Raw genomic sequence first — 23623 nt, 5'->3', positions numbered from 1 at the left:
CAGGCCTCTGGTCCCGTGCAGCCGGACAGTGATGGCTGTGGGGCCTGAGGTCCCCTTTGCTTATTTAGCTGTCATATCGCATCGCACACCCATCCAGTCTCACCCCATAAATCGCTCCCTGGCGTTACCGCTTTCTAAATCACACTATTTCCCTGACTCTCCGTTTCCTGAATTTCCATCATCCCTGTCCCTCCCCCTCCAGCTGTAGCTTGTATTTTTCCATGGGAATGTTTGTATTAACTTACTGCATTTCTAAGCCGTTAGGCCATTTTTGTTCTTTATCTGTCTACGGTGATGATCACAACACATCCCAACTTAGCTTTGTCAGCTAATTGGAGGTGTCGCTTCCCCTCTTGGGCTCCGGGCAGTGATTCTTACGGCACCCAGTAGAACATTCTGCTCCTAACGACAGCACTAATTGTGACCCCCGCAGGACACGTGTGCCCCCATGACAAAGGGACAGATGAAAGGGAGACGGAGACGGATTACCTGGTTTATGAATTCCACAAATGAAACCCTCGGCCTGAAGGTAATGGGACTTTGTCTGATCACAGGCGAATGTGTTTGCTTTTATTAAAGTGACAAGTTGCTCCAGTGAAACAACAGTTCTTAACTGTTTTTTAAAAGTAATAAACTGGCTGCTTATGTGAGAAGCTAAGCATCTCCCCTAAGTGACTGAATGGGTCGCATTTCGTGCACAGCCTTAACCTCAAAATGGCATGTTGATTTTCTCTCCCTTTCCTTTCTGGTGGCTCCCTTTCCTTTCCTGTCGTTGTACCCCACATTGTCATCCTCGGTGCATACAGATGAGGTCTTAGTGATGAATGTGGGTCCCAGACCTGTCAGCCTCCAGAGCTGAAATCCTCAGAAGAACTAACTCCACCCGGAGTCCACCAGGCCCAGGGATGCCACATAGTACCACCTAGTGACGTCCTGGGGAGGCGCCCAGACCCTCCAGACTTGGTCAGAGCTGAGACGGGGACAGATGGGTGTGTGTGCATGTGTCCGTGTGGAAGCCGGAGGGCAGCGCTCCTAAGTTTGGGTCACTAAGAAAACTGGGCTCGTGGTAGGGTTGGGGGCCGTTTCCTAGGGTTGCAGGAAACCCCAGACCCTCCTGCAGCAGGTGGTGGGAGGCCCAAATAAGGGACCCACCTGGAAGGGGTAGCTCCCCTAGTACGGAGGTGAAGGAGGGAACCTGCTCTAGGAAAGCCATGTGGGAACAGGGTCTCGTTGGTGAGCGGAGCCTCCGGCAACGGTGGGGGGGGGGGTGCCCTTAACCACCCTTGTCAGGAGGCAGTGATTGAAGAGCCTGCTCATTCGGTTCTGCAGTTAGTAGACACGCACGGAGCTCTGAATCTGTGTCCGGCTCTCTGCTAGGCTTTGGGCTGAGAGGCGCAGATGAGGAAGGCATTCCTTTACCTTAAAGAGCTTATCTTTGGTGAGGAAAAATGAAGGGTTATGGCTTCTGTGTGTTGGTTCCTGAGTGGGCTGGGACAGGCAGTGAGGTAGGATTAATCACTGGGGAGGCCTGCGGTGAGAATCCCTGTTCATGGGGTGGGTCAGCGTGTGTGGCAGGGGATCCCCTGTGAGAGGCCACCAGGTGGCTCCAACAGAGTGAGGGCAGGCCCTGAGGTGCCCCGGGAAGGAGACCCCTGGGAGCTCTGGTAGTGGGGAAGGCCTGGCACCAAGGAGGCCATGCCAGACAGGGAGAGCTTGCACAACCTCATAACAGGATCTGCATGGGAAGGGAGAAGCCATGGGACAGAAACCATTGGCAGGGGTGAGGAGAAGACCTGGAGTCCTCCGGCCTCAGTGCCTGCATGAGGTGGTGCCCGTCAACAGGGTGACCAACCATCATGGTTGGCCCATAACCAAGGGGCTGCTAGGGACACGAAGCTTCCAGTTCTGAAACCAGGACAGTCCTACACCAACCAGGTCATGTTGGCCATTCTGCAGTGAAGACTATCTTGGAAATTTAAATAAAATCTCCAGCAAGTGTAATTCATTCAGAGCTGTCCCGGACCCCTCCTCTAGACACAAGAAGAAAGCAATCCTGGCACCTTCCTTTGATGAGCCACTAAACTAATTCATCATTTCTAACAGGAAGGAACCAGAAGTAGCTCCACACGAGGAAATTTCCCCTCAGTGTACATAAGAAAGTGGTTGCTAAGCCCACAGAGAAAACTACTCCTGAGGAGACAGGAGGGCCTCCAGCTGCCAGGACAACATCTGGGCTCCAGCTCGGGCCATGCACCGCGAAATCCCTTCATGTGGATGTGGAAAGCTGCCCTCTGGGATCTCCTCCCCGGCCAGCGGAGCTGTTGAGGGCCTTGTCTGGTTCCTCTTGCTCTGTTGGACTTCCTGTCCAGTCTCCCCCCACTGGAGGCCATGGTGGGCACCCCTGCCTTGAAACCTGGAGCGCTCACTGTCTACACTGCTGGATCCCAAGCCGCGCTATGCAGAGACTGCCCTGAGCTTTTCCTGGGCCCTACTTTTGGGTATTTGCATTCAGTTGGTGAGGGTGAGGCAGGGAATCTCTCTGTTTAATGATCTATCCCCAGCTGATGAGGATGCTGGGAGACCCCTGGCAACCATTCACCCGGTACCTACATCATGGGCTGTGTTCAATTATCGGTCCTTTTCTAAGGACACTTCTTATTTATCCTGGATTACCATGCTGGGTCCAAGTCTGTGTCTCAGGCCCTGAGACCCTGAAAGAATTCAGGGCCTTGGGGGGACACAGAATCAGTCGTGCAGTTGGCTCACAGAGGACTATTTCCCACAGCAGGGGCTCCCCATAGCAGGGGGGCTCACTGGCTCATCCAGTCTCGTTGGCCAGTGCCTGTGGGGTACTGGGTGTTAAACTTTTTGACCATCACCCCTCTTTTCAACTGCTATAAGTACAATTCTTCCCGGGAAGTGGGGCCAGGCACCCAGGTTTGCCCCTTCCCTCTCTTGGTGAGGCATCTCGCCAAATCTCCAGGGCTCTGGGGAACACAAGTGAAATCTGGTAAGATTAAAATAAATAAAATGTGAACACCTATCTAAATTAAATCTACTTTATTCTCCTAGGACACAGTTATAAGAGGAACCTCCCAGGTCCTAGAAAATACAATATAAGCCTCTGACATGACCTCAGGCTGAAAGAGGCACCCAGTAACGTCCAAGTCAGGGGTGGCTTCAGTTCAAACTCTTATGGCAGTGATGACAATTTGGCTGGCTCTGGTGGTTTCGCTGATAGGGTTAAGTCTGAGCAACGGTTCCTATTACAAACCCCTGCTTCTTAGACTTCCCCCATTGCTATCCCGAGTGGCTTCCTGTTGGCGTGACTCCTCGGAACCCCATGGTAGTGGTGGTCGGGAACACCCCAGTGCAACGAGACGTCTCCCTAACGGTGTCTCCTTCCGTGTCTTGGGAGGCTGCTTTCCTAAAACAGAACCCACATACTCAGGCCTCAGGCCCTGGTAAGACCCCAAAAAGCCCTCTTGCCACACACAGACTAATCCCTTTGAATAGAAAATGTCAGAGAGCAAAACCAGCCAGGCTCAAGAGAAACAGAATTCCTTGGAGTACAGTGAACGGTTGGAGAGCACTGTGTGCATTGGGCTCCTTTTTTTTCTTTCTCCCCAGGATCACGTTTCCTGAAGTGTGCCAAGGGTGAGGAGGGGGTGTGTGTGCTCCCAGAAGACCCTAATCACCCCCAGAAAGTAAGCAGCTTCCAGCCCTCCACATCCGACTTCCTGAGGCTCAATTAGTTGGGCCTGGACAACACCACTCTAGCTGCCACTAAAACTCAGAAGCCACGTTTTCCAGACTGTCTTTATTTCTCCAAATATTTTGGGTCCAGGCCTAACTGCCATTCAACCACAGGCCTTAGAATTGAGCCTGGCATTTCATATCCTTTGCCAGTTTTCAAAATAAATCTTTCCCCTGGAGACAAATATTGGCCTCCCTTAGAAGCCTGGGCCTGGCTTAGCTGCGTTTCCCTCCACTCAGACAGGAGTCCAGAAGATCAAGAACCACCACCATGTTTCACGATCCTTCACCAGGCTGGGGCCCTATCCTACCTTTCTGAGCACAGTGGTGTGAGGGGGGACACCGTGTAGGGGAGGCTCCAGGGAGGCCCCCTGAAGCAGGGGTAGGGGGGCAAGGGGGCTGGTGAGAGCTGGCCTCCCCCACACTCCTGGCCCCCAGCTGGAGCTAGGAGACCTGCCATCGCTTGGTTTGAACACCTCCTCCCTATTGAAATCTCTTCTCGGGCTGCCAGTAATGAGCCCCAAAGAAAGGCTTTCCTGACTCAACTTACCTCTGTGTACTTGGTCACTGATTGACAAACCTGCAAGGTGAACAACAGCCTGTTGAAAAGTAACCCAGAATCAACTGTCTTGATACTTGCTAATTTGTTTACTAATTCAGGTACTGAGCCTCTGCCACGTATCAGGTTCCACAAGGAAAAAGAAGGCGGAGATGCCACAGGGCTGCCTGCAAGGAGCCTCCCCCCCCAGGAAGGAAGAGTTAAAGAACAGATGAACAAACGCAGTAGCATGAGAGGAAGGGATTCTGGCTTTCAGGAGAATTCCAGGATGGAGGAAATGGGGAGAGCTGGTGTTTCAAGGGAGGGATGGTGTTTGAGCTGGGCCCAAGGACAGGTGGTAGCTGAAAAGGAGAGGGCACCCCAGGGGTTCTGCATGAGGTTACTGGAGCCCACGGATTGTTTTGGGTACAGGTATCCCCCACTTTTTAAAAGTTCGAGTTACACCACTTTGGTTTTGCAAAAGACCTACTACATCAGTAGCTAACTGAAAGAAATCCAAGGAGGATTTTCGCTTTTATGGAAGAAAAGGAAAAAAAAAATGGTGCTTGGCCTTGGTTTTTTGTAGAAGCAGCGGGGCCCTGAGCAGGGGAGTGGCACCGACCAGCTCCTTCCCTGGAAACCACATTTAGCATGAAGCCACCAGAGCTCTGAGCTGTGTCTGTGAGCATCTGTGCTTCAGTTTGATTTATTTTGTGTGTCCACAGCAAGATGTGACCTAAGGTATCCGAAAAGCCTAAGAGAGGTGGCTTTCTGGGTCTGGGGATGCTCAAAAATTTTTTCAGATGAATTAATGATAACTGCTTCTTCACTTTGCACCATTTCTGCCCACAAAAGTTTGCAGAAGACCCTGGCTTCTGGGTGGGGTTGGGGGGAGCCGCATGTAGATGGAGGTGGAGGATGGAAGGATGCACTTGAGTTTGGCAGAAACTACCCTCAGCATTTCCCCCACTTTGCCATTTCCTGTGTTGTTCCTGACTATCCATATGCCAAGGACACGTAGCATCCCCGGGCCTCCCTCCTGAGGGTCCTTGGACCCCCCGCATTGGGGTGACCCCACGGCCAACCTCATTGAAGGTGCCCCTGGGGGAGCTATGAGTGTAGGGCATGGGTGAGTGAAACCTCAGGAGTGGGGAGTCAGGGGTGGCTCAGAAACGGTGTGGCCTTTGACGCCTGGCAAGTGCAAGCAAAGAGGTTTCCAGAGGACAGTGACCAGGTCTTAGGGAGACAGAGGGGGTGGGGGCATCAGTTAAGCAGCCCTTGAAGAAAGGAGCCCAGCAGGTGTGATAGGCCAGGGCTCCACCTAGGTAGGTGGCTTGGATTTTTCCACTCTTCGTGTTTAGTCGGTCCTCTAGGAATACGAGCACCTCGGATTGCTGCCCTGTCCATATACTATAGAGTGCAGGAGCAGAAGCAAACTGTGGGGAGCCACTGGCCAGGGAGCTAGCTTTTCTGTGACAGCAACAGCAGTCACACTGGGTAATTGTGCAATTCCAGGTGACAGATTCAATCTGCTTCCCTGTCTTTATCTTTTTCAGTGACAGCTCTCTAAGTGACCATTAAAAAAAATGAACTCAATTAAGCCTTCCCAGTAGAGCAGCTGCCTTAGAGTCTGCAAAACTTAAATTGGTAGCAAAAAGTTGGAGTTTATGTGGGAATGACATTGTTGCCAAGGAAGCCAAATCTTGCATGTTGCAGAATGGAGGCCATAGAGAGGAAGGAAGGGGAGAGGGAGTCTATTTTCTTGGCCTCAACCAGCACCAATCTGTCCTGACTCAGCCATTTTTCTAATCATGTCTAAATCAGAAAAAAAAATTTTTTTAATTAAAAAAAAAAAAAAAAAGACTCCTCTGCTATCCAAACCCAGACCCACAGAGATTGCTTTCAGGGTTGAGAAGTTGGCCCTGCTGCAGACGCAAAGTGCAGTCGTGCACAGAAACATCCTCACATGCACTGTGCACTGCTGTGGAGGCCACAGAGCCAAACACAGCGTTCTTTCACCATGTGAAGGACTTCCAGCCCAGCCCTGAGCAGGAACAAAGATGCAGAACGGAGTTTTCCATTTTCTGCAGTCAAGTAAGTATAATCAACGACAGGAAGATATAAAAGAAAAAAGACCAAGGCAACAGGAAAGAAATGAACTCTTGTTTTTAGGATTTTCCAGAAGACAAAGAGATCATATCCAAAGCCATATCAAGGTAGAATCAGAAATGATCATTTTGACCTGTGAGTCTTGAAAAAAAAAAAAAAAGTCCACGGAATTTAAGGACAGGAGTAAAAGAATAAAGACATTCATTCAGTCTGGGAAACTAAGGTACAAAAAAGAGTAGCTGAAAGACATCTAATAAAATAAAAAAAATGAAAGACATCTAATGTCTCTCAGGACTCAGGGACAACCATGATTTTTCAGAAAAACACTTGTGTTTTTATGTTATAGACACTCTACATGACAGTAATGTCATCGATTGGGCTTCCCTCTTTGAACTGGCTGCTAGGAAGCTCAGAAGCACATTTGTGTTCCATGTCACGTTGTGGTGTGTTACCTTCAGGGCTGACAATGTCCTCGATGCACAGTCACTGAGAGGGACAGAAATGGTAACCTGGGCAGGGAGTGGGGTGGAGGGAGGGACTTGATTGTGACTGTTTTTGTTGACCAAAATCTTAAGAAGAAATTTTTCTTGATGGATTGATTACCTGCAGAAGGTAAAATGACTTTATGTTCCTGTCCTTGACACTGTGGGGGACGAGTCATTGCAAAGTTTCTAATGAACCAGGCATAATTAATGAAGATTAGTTTGATAGCACCTGTCATTAATAATTAAAGCGGAACGAGATAATGTTGACGGCCCCGATATTTAGTGGGTCAATGCTAATCTTTTCAGAATCTTGTTTTTTTTACATCCTATTTCTCTTCCTTCTGGTTTCTTTGTTGAAAAGCAAACCAAACCAAAACAAAACACTTCCTGCTTCAAATATTCAAAAAAATCACCCCAAATTTCCTTTTTTTTTTGGAAATAATTATATATTTTTAAAACCTTTTCAAGTAATTGTCAATCGCTAGGCATTCTTCCTTTCTGTTCCAGTGGCTTCTGCCCTGCTTCTTAAGCCATACAGTTACCTGGGTAGCCCCTGTTAACTCACTGACTTCGTTCTGGGTCACACAAATGTGTGTCTGTGTGTTGTGTCATCACGTGAGACACACAAAAGCAACATGGTATAAGGTAGTTTATAATATGGTGTGCAATCAGCACGTGGCTGGCTCTCGGAAGACACATAATTCAGCAGGCTTCCTGCAGGAGAGCAGGTCCTTGGACCCTCGGTGTGTGTGTGGGGGGGGGTGTTGGGAGGTCGGGGAGGAGGTGACGAGGCCCCATCACTCGGCTTTGTGAGTGGGCCACCCCCCGCTCGCCAGCACCTCTGTCCCCATTCTCCCATCACCTCCTCACCTTCGTGATCTAAGTTCCAGGGGCCCTGTGTGCCTCATTCCCCAGCCTCTGTTTCACATTTGTCTTGTGACTCTGGCACCCCAGTTCCACACTGCAGCATAGTGCTAGGTCTTAGGACCAAAGCGGACTCAAGGCAGGAATTTTCTAGCCACGCTGCTGTTTCTAGATGAAACCTAAGGGGAGGCTGGCTAGCGAGGTGGGGGCAGAAGCAGATTAACAGTGCAGTTAAAGAATCTTAAGCATCAGGGCTTCTCATTCTCCGGGGTTTCTCCTGAGTCCTTATACCTAATTTTATATTTGTAATTCCATATTCTTTTCTTTAAGAGAGACCCCACCAAATTTCATAATTGTCAGAGTCCCATAAAACCCATATCTGCCTCTTGATTCTGGGGTATATTTGCTCCCTAATAAAAGCAGGAGACAAACAAGAAGAAGCCACACCCCTTCCTTTCTGCTTTGGGGTGACCTGAAGGGGTGTGATGGTTGGGGCTGCAGCAGTCATCTTGTGACCCTGAGGGGAAAGCCAAAAGAACTGCAAAAGAGCTGACTGGGGAGCCTGATGTGATTGATATGATTGAGCAGCTGGATGAACCAACCCAGGAACTGTCTATCTCCAGACTTCTAGTTATGTGAGCTAATAAACCTTTACTACTTAGGGCACATTTATTCAAGTGGTGTATGACTTACAACCGAGAGTATCTTGCTGATACCCCCAGGGCCCCATCACTGTGCTTTAATCACTCAGTGGAGCACCTTGCATCTCCTTGCTGGATGTGTTGCTGCCAAGATGCTTACCTTGCAGAAAGCACTCAGAGCTAGAGCAGCTTTCCTGGTCCCCACCCTACCCTACCGGAGGGTTCAGGGCTCCTCCCACTGGAATGGAGATGGCACCTCATTAGTTGTGCAGTGTCTCTGGCTTTGGCACTCTTCCCACCCAAGACTACTTTCCCATAAATTACTCCAAATCACCTCACTCGCCCTCCCCACCATGAACCAGCTTCTCAGTACACTCGATTTCAGCTAAATATGAGAAAGGAAACACTAGATGCACATCATCATGCTAAGAAATGAGTGACAGGTAACTAGACTGACCCTCATCATCTCTTCACTTTGAAAAACTCACAGTAATTCCACCAGAATTTCCTGAACTGAAAAAGTTTTAAAACGTAAACCCTTCTGAATGACTTGGGGAAAGTTGGCTTTAGGGAATAAAGTCATATAGCACCTACCCAGGTGACACAGTCGGTCGACTGCACATGTGTTCAAAGGAAGCTGTGAGCAAATCACTGTATATGAAAACGCTGTGAGCCTGGAATAATCTCACTCCAGGCAAACCCCAAACAGTGTGATAAAGTGAAGAAAGAAGCATGTGGAGGCAGAAGGACCTTCTTGGAAACTTACAGTCACACAGTGTGGAAGCCAAAGTCCAAAGATAAGATGGGCCCCGCTTGGCCTCAGGACTGTGCAGGCTGACAGCTCTGACCGGGTCTGTTCTGTATCCTGAGTGACCAGATGCCCCTCTTTGAGAGCACACAGGAATGACTCAGTCCCCCTCAAGGCCCGGATTTCATGTCAGGGAACTCCCATTTTTCCACACCTAGGTCCCTAGACTTCCACTCAGCTGTCTGATCTGTATTTCTGTTGATCACCTGCCCTCTCTCTGGGAATCATGTGAGCCCTAGGCCTTAGACCTCATTGGCATCAATCAAAGACCCCCATGTCTCAACACCTGCCATTCTCTGGTCTGTCTGCAAGCTCCTTGCAAACTCACATCTATGATAACCCGTGTCCTCTCCACAAACATATTCTAGACAGGCCTTGACCACGGGTCCCCTGAAGGCCGGCCCTCCTATGCTGGCCGGGGATCAGAAAAGTGGATCCAAGAGCCCAGCCCCGGGAGCCTGCAGTCCAGGCCAGCAGGCAGGAGCTGCTGGAGTCATTCGTGTGTGCGAGGCAATGAGGGTTTGGACCTCAAACGCAAGATGATCTCCTCTGTAAAACCAAGTTGGCTAACTGGGGAACCTGGATCTCTGGAGTTGCGTTTGCCAAACATTTCTCTAAAAGGTGAAAGCAGAGCTGAGCCTCTCCTTGATTTTCACTGCCCTAGAGCGATTGCTTTGGTTCACAGTAATTGTTCCACTTTAAACTGAATAGGTTACATTGTAAGCCTGGGTAATTGAGTTAAGGGCAGTTTGTTAAAATATAGAGACGGTGGAGCCATGAAGTCTAAGGTCTACGGTTTGTGTCTACAGAGTCACCTGACCACGTCTTTTGAGTCTCTAAAAGTGGAAGGAATGCAACGGAGGATACCTAAGTGAAAACAAAATCTTTTAAGGGCAAAAGCCAAATAATTATTTATCCTGGGCTGTTTGATAGAATTGGTCTAATGAACATATTTGTCATAATTTTATGATTACCTCAGTTATGAACCATCCTTCATCAGCCACTAAAGTCAAAGGAGAGACAAATTTCCCTTTCTTGTAATAGAACCTGCTTGGTATGGCTTCTTTCTCGTAGACAGTCATGTGTTCCACTGTTCTCAATTTGTTGTACACCTGCGAAGAGAACAAAAGTGATCGGTTTTGCCTTCTCTTTCTTAACTATATGTGAATATTTGTTGGACTCGGAGGAGAGGGAGAACTTTACAGACCAAAGAGAGAAAGTTAGCGAAACACCTGATAGGTTTGACTCCATAAACATGAGAACCTTCCATATGTCTCAGAGAACAAGGTGGCTTCATCTCTGGGGGCTGAAGATCCACATACCCCATGACCTAACAAGTTAGCCCCTAGGAATCTAGCGAGAGCCCTTCACATTGGTGCACCAGGAGGCATAGAGGGATCTATACTGCAGCCTGGAACAGCCCAGCAGCAGTGGAAGGAAAAAATAACCTGTGTGGTTCTGGGGTGGGATACTACACAGCAACGAAGATGGACCAATTACAGAGCTACGGATCTCCGGGACCTCAGTTTGAGAAAACAAAACAAAGCAAGTTGCGGGAGAATACAGACAGGATGATTATTATTATTATGTGAAGTTCAAATAACTATAAAACTAAAGAACATATATGGTAAAACTATAAGGAGAATTATGGAGATGGTAACTTATAATTTAAGAGAGTAGCTTCCAACCTCTTAGATAGCTACTGAACAGAGGTGCCCCTTTTTACTTTACAATATTTTATAATAATTCATCTACTCAGTAGTTAATAGACAAGATTACAAAAGCTTATCTATGTCAAAAACACTATAGTAAAATTAAAAGGCAAATGAGGAATAGGTCCGCCTGATGTTAAATACCACTAAGATCAAAGAAGAGGGTTTGTTCTTTGACTTGACCTAGAGCCCGTCTTACCTATACCCGAGTCTTAAAAGTACTAGTCGTTGTCTGCCATTCATTACACTATCTTCATGATGAGGGTGTAAACTCCGCACAGATTTTCAATATTTAGCGGCAGCTTAAATATTTATGGCTGACATTAAAATCAACTGGCTGATGTTGACTTGTTGGCCCTTCGCCAAATCAGGCACATATTCCTGGGTAGAACTGAATCTAAAATTGAGTTTTTCAACTCAAATCTGGAGAATAATTAGCCTTCAGGCTGTTTAATAGAGAGTTTCTGACGACCCCATGAGTTATGATTCCCATAGTTCTAAAGGAAAGTAGGATGCATTTGCAGAAAGATTTTGGATACGTGAAAAATCTGATGACACATACCAGGTCTCACAAACTGTTGTGTCCCTCACATGACAAACTGTCACCCAAACACAGCCCCCACTCTTGAATAATCCACCAACTGCTTCAGGCAACTGCCTGGCTTGAACCTCGCGCTGAAAGAAGCTCTTCCCAGCTCGTAAGCTGCTGATGCTCAAGCATTCTGGAGGCGGCACGTCCCTGAGCGCCAAGTCGGAGATACAGATGGTCTTCCTTGCCAAGAAAACAGAACTTCTTTGCAAGAAGCCATTTTCTGTGGGACCTGCCAATGTGTAGAGTATTCCTCCTGGCTCCGAACTGAAGAATTTCACCTCCGCTTCCTGACCATGGAACTTGAGAAAAAGGAGCGTCCCCAGGAAATGGGGCAAGACTGGGGAGGAGTGACATTGTTGGCAACTGTGTCTCTCAATCTCCAAACAGACAGATCTTAGACTTTTATATGGGAGTGGACAGGAGGGGCTAAAAGGACCAGTGGAGAGGACCCCCTCCTCCTGCACGCAGTGTCCATCAATACCAACAAGCATCCATTGTCAACCACATTGCTGCCATGAGGATAGATGGAGGCGCCAGGCCCACCCTAGGCCTATTCTTGGCACCCTGTGGTTGGCCCCTCCACTGGCAGCTGTCTGAGCCTCTCCCAAGGAAGAGACTCATGTCCTGGTCTGGAGCATGAAGTTCTCTCTGGGAGTGGGCAGGAGCCCCAAAGCTTACCCTGGAACATGATGAGGCAACATGGGGCAAAGCAGCTGGCCAAAGGCCCTGCTCCTTCCTCATTTTCTCATCATGATTTACCAAGTGTTACAGATAATTATGGTTTGGAGAGAAGAGTAAATAGAAGTCTAGCCATCTCAGGGTGCTGAGTTCCTGGAAGGCAGTGATATAGGGAGCATTCTCTTGGGGATGCCCCCCGTCGATGGTGATCATTGTAATAAGTGGCATGTAGGTCATCCTTGAGGTGGGCCCATGTGTGTGCTCGCTTCTGTGTGCTCTCTAGCAGCCCAGGAGGGTGGCTATGATGGCATCGCCCCCTGCATGGACCCAAGAGAAGCAAGGGGCCGGGTCAGGGAGCTATGAGTTCCGAGTCTGTGATCAGGGTGGGATCTGCACCCAAGCAGCATGGCTCCTTAGATAAGGAGCTGACCCATGGCACATGTGGCCTCAGCCTTTGTTCATTCATCACTTTCTATCTCCAGTTCCCTGATGGGAACAGATCAGAAGGGCAGCTTTGTTCCGGAGAAAGAGCATTCTCTGTACGCATCCGATGTCCCCCCTAGTTTTGCCTGAGAATTGCCGCGTTTGGGCCAATAATAAAATAAAATAGCCCTACCAAAGGGCTAAGAGCTCTACATGCCAAGCACCGCACATCCTTTATCTCCATTTAATTTCCACTAACATCCATGCAGTAGATACCATCATGCCCGTTTCAGAGAAGAGAAGACAGACACAGGAGGATGAGCAACTTGGCAGAGGTCAAGTGAGCGGCAAAGTAGGCCATCTGCCCCCAGAGGCCCAGCTCCTGGCCGGCACTAAAGCCACAGGGCCAAGGTCAGCTCCCTTCTTCACCCCCTTTCCCCCTTCCCCCCATCATGGTGCTTCTTGCCTCAGAGTGTTTCCCAGGGGCTGGCCAGAGGCTCACAACAGGTCCTCGGTCCTTCACTTGCTGCAGGTCACTCAGGCTGATGTACTGGGTCAGCTCGATCACTTTGTCCATCCAGAAAATGTCAGTCATTCCGTGATCTGAGAAGATGATGACATTGAGGTGGTCCTGCAGCTCCCGCTCCTGTGGGAGGACAGAGGTCATCAGGACGGCGCCCGGACCAAGACGTGCTTACTCTGGAAAGTCTCGTAAAGAAGTGTTGTCAACCGTTAAGTTATAGGGGAAAGGATCCTTTCTCAATCCTAGACTGAATCGTCTACTTTTCTGCCCTGATGAGACCAGTTCAAAATCACCGCAGAAGCACTTTGAGGAGGGCAATGTGAAAGCACGCTCCGCTTTCTGGTAGAGCCAGAAATCGCCCCTCCTGGGCTTTATTTAGCCTTTCCAGCCACTTTCTTGATTTTCATTTGCTTCAGCTCTTTCTGCAAACTTGTGTGGTGATATGGGAACTGTCACGTACCCATTTTACAGATTGGAAAACAAAGGCCAGGGAGGTTTTACGCTATCTGGAGTCATCCAGCACCAGGCACAGAACCCAGGTCTGGTTTGCATGCCCACTTGAGCCTGGTTAGCAGACTTACTGAAGTTGTTTGGTGAAGACCTGGGCCATCTCGCCAGCTAGGCCAGGCAGTAATGCAGATCTGGCCATTTCAACCCTGCTGGCCTGCCTGTAAAACAAGGGGATCCCTTGGTGTCTGAAGAGGCCTTGCGTGAAGAAACCAGGCCCATGGCAGCCCGCCGCTGGCCTGGCCAGCTAAGGACAGCAAGAAGGAAGGTGTTGGGGGGTGTGGCAGTCAGGGAAACGGGAAGGAAGTCACGAGAGGGAAGAGCAGCCTGGTGGGCTTTGCTTTTAATTACCTGGATCCACTTGGTCATGTACTTCAGGACGGTGTCCACGGCCCTCAGGGCGTCCTTCCTCTGAGGCGAGGAGGGGCCGTAGTGGTGGCCTTCCACATCGATGCGCTCGTGGTATACGGCCGCCAGGTCGGCCCGGCCGCTCCTGGAAGGAGCAGGTGGAGAGACCAAGTCGAGGGAGGCCTCGCCGGCTCTCTCCCCCTCACTCAGCGGTCCTCTGTGGAGGCCCCGGCGCCCCCAGACCCCTGGCCCGCGGGCCAGGCAAAGCTGCCGCCTTAAAACGGACACAGGACAACTGCGTGGAGACAGCCCGGCCCCGAGGGCCCCACTCATGCATGTGGCACTTATTAATAGACACTATTATTAAGAGACACTTACTCTATGAGGACGTTTATTCCATGAAGGGCCAGCTCCAGTGTGGACGGAGTCAATCCTAACAGTGACCACACTTCCACGCGGCCCAGGGAGACCCTGGTTCTGGAAGATCTGTCTTTCTCGGCCACGGTGCTGATAATAGTGACAACGGCAGAGTACTAACCACCCGAGCCCTTGACACTGGGTTAAGAATGCTCAGGAACTAGTGATCTGGACTGGAGTGAGGCCTAAGGCGTCGGGGAGGGGAGGCCAGTGTCGGGGAGGGGAGGCCAGTGCCGGGGAATGCACCTCCGTCCTTCGCACAGTGCTTGCCCCCGTCCCTCCCTCCCTCCCTCCCTCCCCAGCTCAAGCTCTCCCCACAACTGCTCCCAAAGCCCCAGAAGGGAACAATGATCATCATGATGACGATGCTAATGATGAGAGCAGTAAGGGTCAGAAGGTGAAGCAATGCAAAAGAGATTCAAGCTAATTCTTTTGTTTGGACTTTACAAGGGCTAATAATACTCTTGCTGCCTTGCCTTATTTCTCTTGAACAGCTATATTTTAAATGCACACATACACAAATGAGATGGCATGGTGTCTCCTGATGTGGCTGCCCAACACTTGGAACATGAGCAATAAAAGACTATGTGTCCTCAGGGTGCCTGGGTGGCTCGGCTGTTGAGTGTCTGCTTTTGGCTCAGGTCGTGATCCTGGGGTCCTGGGTTCCCCTGCATGGAGCCTGGTCCTCTCTCTGCCTGTGTCTCTGCCTCTCTCTGTGTCTCTCATGAATAAATAAATAAAATCTTAAAAAAAAAAAAAAAGAATGTGTGTCCTCAGAGCCTGCTGTGCCTCGTGTCTTGCAATCCATGGAGGAGGAGAAAATCTCCTCTCCGTCGTTCAGAGAGTGGGGTTTGCATGACTAGAGCTAAAACCAGCCCCTCCTCATCCTCCAGGTCTCAGGGGGAGATGTTGCCCCTTCCACGAAGTAATGCTCTTTCACTCTGAGCTGTAGTGGCCTGTTGAGGTTCCGTCCCCTCCTCTAAACCCTGAAGTTCTTTCGGAGGATGGCCATTCACCCTCCACTGTAGCTCAGCTGTAGCTTTTTGTATTTGGCATACAGCAGGAGCTCTATGACGGTCAGTTGAAAGTATACTAAGAGTGCTCAATAAATGACACCGGGTCAAGCATGATATTGAAGGTTTTTCATTCATTATTTAATCTTCACAGCAACCCTATAAGATAGGAACACACTGAACAGAGAGCTCAATATGGTTGTCCGCACCACACAGTTGTCGAGAGATGGAGCCAGGACTCAAGCCCACAGTGGGCTGACTCCAAAACCCTGACCACAACCACTAAGAAAGACCTCCATGGCCCACACCAACGGGGCAGCATTTTGCTTAACCTTCTGGTGGGAATGGTCCTTATTCTCTGTTAAGAATCTCACCCTTCTTGACGGATAATGCTCCATGCCTGGGGGTTGGGCATGCCTGGAATGCAGAATACCGGAACCACCATGAAAAGGGTCCCTAAGAAAAGCATTTGTACATTTTGCAGATGGGGAAACAGATCAGAAAGGATTCTAGGACTTACTCAAGGCCTCACAGAGACATACCTATACCTGACGTCATGAATCTCCAAGCTGAGAACATTTCTACGAGCCTTGGCTTTTGAAAGTCCGAATCTCCTCCATTGACTACACTGGGGAACAGTTTTCAGAAGATATCCCGAAGCCTGGAATCTTCCTTCTTTATGGTCATACTTGCCAAGAGGGCTTGCCCTTTAATGATGCTGTGATGTTCTTCTGTGCACCCTAAAGGGCATTTCTTTTATAGTTTCGAAAGCACATTGGTTTCAAGTTAAGCAAAATTGCTAGTCAAGTGTTTTCTCTTTTTTAGAACAAAACAGGCCCTTCGCTAACAAATACCATTAACCACCCTCCTCCACAGTGGAGACTGGATTAGGTGTTTCTCACAAGTGATATTATCATTATTCATCCTCACTAATATGTGAATGACTAATCCATCTATAGACAGCAGAGGACAAAAAGTCACTCCAGGGTCCCACAAGCCTGTGGGTGGTGGGTGAAAGTTCTCACTAGGTAATGACATTTTCGTACACATCCCTAAACTTTTTTGAGGCCCATGTTCATTACACTGATAAACTAATGAACATAATGGAACCTTCCATAAAATCATTCCCTCAGATAAGTCTCAGCCTTTAGCTGCTTTATGCACTTGCATCTGTAGCTTCCCAGGTGTGCAGATTCACGCAGCATATCCTGTGTTCAAGAGTGCACGTTTCTGGGTAGGGCTTGCGCGGGACGAAAACTTCACCAAAGGGTTGACTGATGCATTAAAACTCAAGGCAATGCTTGTAGGTCACTGCACTGTAGGCAGCCACTCGGCTGGTTTCTTTCAGGTTCTTCACCATGTTCACAGATCCCTGTGCGATCAAGAAGCCAGTATCACAGATTTACCCGACGGCTTTCTTTCAAGGAGCTGTCAACCCCAGGTGAGAGGAACACTGGATTTGGGATGCTGGCGATTCAGGGATTTATGCACATACTTTTGGAAAAGACTTCTAGGTTGGAGTTTCATCGATTTATTAGGAACGCGAGTCTTCAAGGTCTGAGAGCTCTCGCCTGCTTAGAGTTTAGCAGACAGATTCGTGGTCGCCAGCTGTTTTCCACATGGATCTGGTCTCCATCACAGGTCAGCTCATTTGTAATGGGGCGGTTGGGTGAGGAGCGATGGGTGGAAATGCCTGCAGACCTGTTGTTGGCCATTTATAATTTATAGCTTTAGGGGTCCAGGAACTGAGCCAAAAGGACATGTGGCTGTGGGCCAGTACTTAAGAGCTGCAAGGAACCCCCAGCCCTAGGGTTTCAGAGATACCCAGGTCCCCCATCATCTTAGGTCCCCCATCATCTTAGGACACTGTCCAGGTCTCTTTTCAGTGTAAAAGTCCATAACCTCACATACATTTTCCTTGCTGAAGTGAGTTGGAAAGAGAAGACTTAGGGAGAGAGAAATGGGGGGCAATTCAAAGGGATGGTTGAAGTTATCAACTGTTAAGAAAAGTGATCCAACACTTAGAAATCAGGCCCAACAAACAGCTGCCTGTCATTTCTGTGTCCTACAAGAGCAGTGTCTAATACACTTGCTTACGGGTCACCAGACTTTATGACCAGCTCGAGCCCGGGCTGTGTAAACCTAGCTGTGAACCTGTAGGAAACGAGTCAGATGAAGGCTATTTTTGCCTGATGGAGAAAGCAGTCCCAAAGATGATGGTCTGGTTGTCCTCTAAGTCTTGAAGCATTTCTGCATCGCACGATAATCGTATGCCATCATCCTGCATCATTTTTTTCCTTCGCAGGTGTGTTTCTCATATTCTCCACTTAGCCAGCCTGGTCATCCCCCGATTCCCTCAGCAATAAAGTAATTTGAACTTTGGCATAATTCTCATGTACCTATGTATTGAGTACATGACAGAAGCTTAATTTTGAAAATTATACTTTGATAGGGCACTGGAATTAGACAGATCTGGGTTCAAAGATGTGAATCTCGCTATACTGGAGACCTGGAGGTCTCAGAAGAACAGCAGAAATATCTGGAAGCCTCAGTTTGTCATGTGAAAAACCTCCACTGAGGGCTACGCTGCGTATTAAGTGAGCTGATGTTTGTAATGTGCTTGACACACAGCAAAAGGGGGCAAAGGGAAGGAGATGCCTTCCATCTCACTCTTCCTTCCAGATGCTCCTGGATGGCTTTTGCCTTTGTACTGAGCCCCTTCCCTCAGAGTCCCCAGGGAAAATGGACAAAGGCCAGGGCATTTGAGCCAGCTGCTCCGTGGCCTGTGGAAAGAACCATCTCGTCATCCATCCACTCCTTTATAGGCACCAGGAGTCACTGAGGTTCTGGGATCCTAAAGGAATTCCTTGGGAGCTGTTTTCTGTAGCCTGGACCTTAACAATGGACAGCAGCTGTGTCCTCTGCTCTCATGACCCAGTTGTTATTTGACCAACCCTTCTGAGAGGCTGCATCAGGCAGTCTGCTGGAGTAGCCTCCTGGCCCCTCCAGGCAGGCAGGGCTGCATGTGGCTGTCACCGCTCACGTGGCTGCTGCCCCTGCACCCTATGACCTCAGATGAGCTACTCATGCCCCTTTTCCCGCCTGCCGAAGCATGACGATCCTACACGCAGAACTTCCAGAAGGATGGATTAAGTGATGTGATCACAAACTGCTTTCCATTGTGGTGTGTGGGGGGGTGCTTCCTCGCTGTCCCCTGTGTGGTGGCATAGTGCATAATGCCCCCATGACCGGGGCTGTGTGCTGCTGAACACGTCAAACAGCAAGCACACCACAAAGGCCACCATTCAACCTCAGGCCCTCCTGAGCCCCAGTCCCAGCACAGCCCCACAGGGGTGACTTGCAAAGGACCCATCCGCTACATCCTCTCCATCTGATTCAGTTTCAAGGCACCTTCGAGGTATGGGTGTAGACCAGAAGAGCTGTGAAGTTGACTCTGAAGTGTTCAGGCACCTCTCACTCAGAACTGGGCTCCGGCTCTGCCACCTACTAGTTGTGTGCGACCTGAGGCAGGGTACTTAACTCTGGGAGAGTCGGTGGCCTCTTTGAAAGAGGGGGAGAGTGACATCTGTGTAATTCGGTAGGTGTAAGAGCAAAGTAGGTCAGTGCAATAGCACCTTTGACACAATGCTAGCAGATGGGTGTTGAAGACATGAATTCTCTTCCCCTTCTTTCCTCTGTGCTAGAGGCTGTCTAAGTGCTAAGGTAGCATCAGCTGTGAATAAGAGTTGGGTCAATAAAGCTTTATGAGCCCTGGATGGCAAAGCCCGGATCAAATATGGAAGTTGGATTAGCCCTTCCCACAGAACGGTGCAGCTTCTTGGCTGAGCTGGGTCCTTTGCTGAAATGCTGTCCCTCGGTCAACCTGAACTGCCTTCTGTAAAAGCATGTCTATCCTGTACCCCCTTCTGTCTCTCAGACTAATAGCAGAGTGGACAAAGACACTCTATATGTAGCACTGATATGGAGAAATGTGTGTGTGAGTGTGTACACACATGCACCTGCATGCTCGTGTTTGCACATTTGTGTGAACTCTAAGCACTCTTCAAATTATAAACAGAAACTTGAGATAGATCTGAGCAGAAAACAAGAGGTAAGGTATGGAGTCTAAAACTTGCTCCTTCTTTTGGAGGCGTCTGATAGAAAGATAAATAATTAATACATCTTTGCCTAAACACATGGACCAGGAGAATTCACAATTCCTTGGAGTCACATTCTTACATGAACAAGCTATTACATGCAAAGTGGCCTTGATTGTTCCAGACTGGGCAACTGTTGGCCCACAAATGTCCATCTTTTTTCTACTTTGTAAGAAGGTAATGAGACATGTTCTAAAAATGCATAGGTTAGGGCTGTCTGCCTGGCTCAGTAGGTTCAGTATCTGATTCTTGGTTTCGGCTTGTGTCATGATCTCAGGGTTGTGAGATCAAGCCCTGTGTCGGGCTCTGCACTGTGTGTGTGGAGCCTGCTTAAGATTCTCTCCCTCCTTCTCCCTTAGCCTTTCCCCCTCTAAATTACTTAATTACTTATTTAATTAAAAATGCATAGGTTGGGCAGCCCCGGTGGCTCAGCGGTTTAGGGCCATCTTCAGTCCAGGGTGTGATCCTGGAGACCCGGGATCGAGTCCTACATCAGGCTCCCTGCATGAGCCTGCTCCTCCCTCTGCCTGTGTCTCTGCCTCTCTCTCTCTCTCATGAATAAATAAATAAAATCTTTTTAAAAATATATTTAAAAAATTAAAAATTAAAAAATGCATAGGTAGGTTCATTAAAGGAAGTGCCTTCTTTTTCTTTGCAAGAGAGCCTATTGCCTTCCACAGGCAATAAGTATCATCTGGCCTATTACATTTCTTCTCTTTTTTCTTTTTTCTTTCTCTTTTTTCTCTTTTTTCTCTCTCTCCAATTTTAAGCCCTGACTAGTTTTAGAGATGGTGGATCTCCATCTTTCCAACCACTATTCACGGGGGCTGTTTCTGGTGGCCCTGTTAACTTTGACAGTATGAAGACCCCACAAGACAGTTGTACTGACCTGACTCCATCCTGCCCAGGCTCTTGCTGCCCAACTCCAGAAGCATTGTTCACATGGTAGATATGTGAATGCTACCCCCCTGGAGCTCAGGGCCATTTATGGAGACTGCAATGCAAATGGTGTCAATTGAGCAACGTGGTAGCACCTGATCACTTCGGATAGAGGCCTAGCTCAGGGCCACTTTCCTGGGACGCCAATTCTTTGTAGCCTTTTCTGTCTAGGGGAGCCCAATGCCTTTGCTAAACACACACACATATACACACACACACAAAGATACACACATAAACACACGACCACCCCCACTACCATCTTCCCCTTTTCTAAGTGCTGAGCTCTAAGGTAAAGATATTATTCCCTCATGTCCTTTAGCTTTGTCATGTTGCTCGAAAATGGAAAAACAAAAACTTCTCGAGAAACAGAGAAATAGGAATAGAAACTTCTCTGGGAAACAAAGCCCAGCACTTCTTCCTCCGGCGATCTGATGTGCCTTAGGACAAGGACGTCATTTTGGACGGGCCAGCCTGCAGGCCCAGGTTAACCTGAGCCTCTCATGACAGTGACTCTCTACCTGTTGAATCACTGGGTTGTATACAGTAATTCCTTTACCAAGAAGAGGGTAGATAGGCAGTTTTTTCCAATTGACTTCACCACAGATTCCCCTCACTTTTTGCCAAATAATAACATTTTCTGAAATACAAGCATTCACTAAATCTTAATTACAGATGTAATTAAGCATTCAGATGTCAAGGCAAAATGAATGCAAAAAGGATTACACTCCCCAATAGAGTGTTGGGTTATCTGGAAGTATTTGTATGACAACTATATTCTAAATATTCATATTTCACATGGCAACAGGCTGTCGGGATGGCTAGCATTTTGGATATGTTGCAAACAGCATTGTATAGACACAGAGCTATTCCTCAGTTCTAGCTCTGCTCATCTGCTGTGTGCATAGTGCTCCTCTGCTTTGCACGAACTAGTTTGCAACACGATATTGCAGTTCATCATGTGTGTGGTTTGCCAGCACTTGTGGGCAAGGAAAAGCAAGCAGAGTAGGTAAGAGGCAGGATCATATAACACACATGATTTACAAACCATATGTTGAAGAATATTTATTCAATAGTTAATAATATTTATTTAAAGTTCATTCCAGACCCTATCCCTTCCCTCTTCCCTCCAGAAAAAAAAAAAAACTAAACTTTTAAGTTTGTTACATCCCCATTTTTTAGTATTCCAAACCTATTTCCTCTCCAATCCGTCAGAACTTGAACCTTCCTATTCCTCAAACCCTCATCTTGGTAGGTCTCATGGAAGAGGAATTATTCTAAGAACTGAAGAGGGGAGGGATATTGTTTTCTCCTTGTACAGTCCTGTGGGGGTGATTGCTGTTCCCTGTGATGTTTGGGGTGGTGATGGCAGGAATGGGATTCATAATTGGTGAACCCTATATCTGGGGCAATCTTAGCTACAAGCCAATTCATGTGGTTACTGCTGGCGAGTTGGACACAGTGCCTACAATACGCCAGCCCTTGGAGTCTGCCCAGATTGAAAGCAGGCTCTTTCTCCTGGGAGGAATACTGGTCCCTCCCTGGTCTGCACACTGATTACTATGGGACGTCTGCCTTGATCCCATCCAGGAGACCCATGAGGCAGCCAAGGTGACTACAAATCCAGCATCATCTTGGAAATGTGAGAGCCCCAACGTCTTTAGCCTCTTGGTGCTGATTACTCAGGTCGACCTCACCTGGTCTCCCATCTTGACTTCACATCTGGTGACTTCTGAGATTGACTTGAGGCTTTTGCCTGACCTTCCCTGTTGATCAGTTTCTCTGACAGACTCTCATGTACTATTTAAGACAACATTAATGATTTCTGCATTCTTAAAATTCTGTGTCATTGTTCTACGTGGGAGGAAGAAAAGGTTCTATGTTCTAACACGCTAATGTGTCTCATCCTTTACCAAGAAGAGGGTAGATAGGCAGTTTTTTCCAATTGACTTCACCATAGATCCCCCTCACTTTTTTGCCAAATAATAACATTTTCTGAAATACAAGCATTCACAAAATCTTAATTACAGAGATGTTGACATTCATATTGCTTCTCTATTGTCCATCAACATAAAGAAGAAAGTCTCAAAACCATGGGGACGTTCTTGCTCTCAATTCAACATTTACAAAGAGTGCCCCTACCTGAAATGACTAAGTCACAATTATTCTCTGGTAGCAGTTAACAGTCATCATGCAAAAGATTCATCACATCTCTGAGATATTATTCCACCTGCACCATGCCTTCTTAATTCACTTTAGCATTTGCTATTGGTCCTGGAAACAATGGAGAACAATGGCATGGCTAAAACTTTGGGACACTTACTTGAGGGAGTCAAGAGCATCGCTGACTGCATTGGCAAAATTGATATCCGTTGGGACGTTTTTATATTCTAGGCAGTAAGTAGGTCTGACACCAAGAATCTCAACCTCACAGCCTAAAAAGAAAAAAGATCGGAAATGGTTACTTTCTTCAATAATTAAGGTAAGTTTTTGAACTTATTTCAGGAAGCAAACACCATTAGTCAAAATAAAATCTTTGTTCATTTTCATGAACTAGAACTTCTTGCTGCCAGGTGGCACATTTTTTTTTTAATTTTTATTTATTTATGATGGTCACACAGAGAGAGGAGAGAGGCTGAGACACAGGCAGAGAGAGAAGCAGGCTCCATGCACTGGGAGCCCGACATGGGATTCGATCCTGGGTCTCCAGGATCGTGCCCTGGGCCAAAGGCAGGCACCAAACCGCTGTGCCACCCAGGGATCCCAGGTGGCACATTTTAACCATAGTTTTGTTTAACTGAAGCAGAAGTTCACAATGTTGTTCTTGTGTGACACTGGCATCCCATGACAAGGACTAGCAAAAATTGGTTAATGTTTGTCTTTCCCAATTTGAAGCAAAATTAATCCATACACAGAAAGGTCTCAATCAAATGTTTTTCTCATGGATTTTTCATAACTGCTAAGTCTTTTAGTGTGTCTTTATCTACTCTAAATTCAGGTATTACATAGTATCTGATTTATCCTGGAACAACAAAATGAATATTTCAGTAATCTAACTGAACTTAGAAATACTGCACTAAATTAGCAATCCTAAAAATCACTGAATTAAAGCAAGG

At 47.8% G+C, this 23623-nt stretch overlaps 1 protein-coding gene and 1 long non-coding RNA gene across 2 annotated transcripts in view; one reads left to right on the top strand and one right to left on the bottom strand.

Annotated features, from left to right (window-relative positions):
* The window catches only part of LOC119869574, a 28860-nt gene extending 23463 nt beyond the window's left edge, over window positions 1–5397 (top strand). The window contains exons 2-3 of the long non-coding RNA XR_005371652.1: window positions 434–529; window positions 3631–5397. This is a non-coding gene — a long non-coding RNA (uncharacterized LOC119869574). The remainder of the gene's footprint in view (window positions 1–433; window positions 530–3630) is intronic.
* ENPP6 (ectonucleotide pyrophosphatase/phosphodiesterase 6) overlaps window positions 1–23623 on the bottom strand; it is a 112381-nt gene that overhangs the window by 10363 nt on the left and 78395 nt on the right. The window contains exons 3-6 of the mRNA XM_038560433.1: window positions 22831–22942; window positions 13988–14129; window positions 13073–13252; window positions 10176–10313 (exon numbers count right to left, since the gene is read on the bottom strand). Coding sequence (XP_038416361.1) covers window positions 10176–10313; window positions 13073–13252; window positions 13988–14129; window positions 22831–22942 — 572 coding nt within the window. The remainder of the gene's footprint in view (window positions 1–10175; window positions 10314–13072; window positions 13253–13987; window positions 14130–22830; window positions 22943–23623) is intronic.

The sequence above is a fragment of the Canis lupus genome, chromosome 16 (genome assembly GCF_011100685.1).
Source record: "Canis lupus familiaris isolate Mischka breed German Shepherd chromosome 16, alternate assembly UU_Cfam_GSD_1.0, whole genome shotgun sequence".
NCBI lineage: Eukaryota > Metazoa > Chordata > Mammalia > Carnivora > Canidae > Canis > Canis lupus.
Note: the sequence above shows the minus strand (reverse complement) of the source record. Positions and strands in the feature narration are given on the sequence as shown.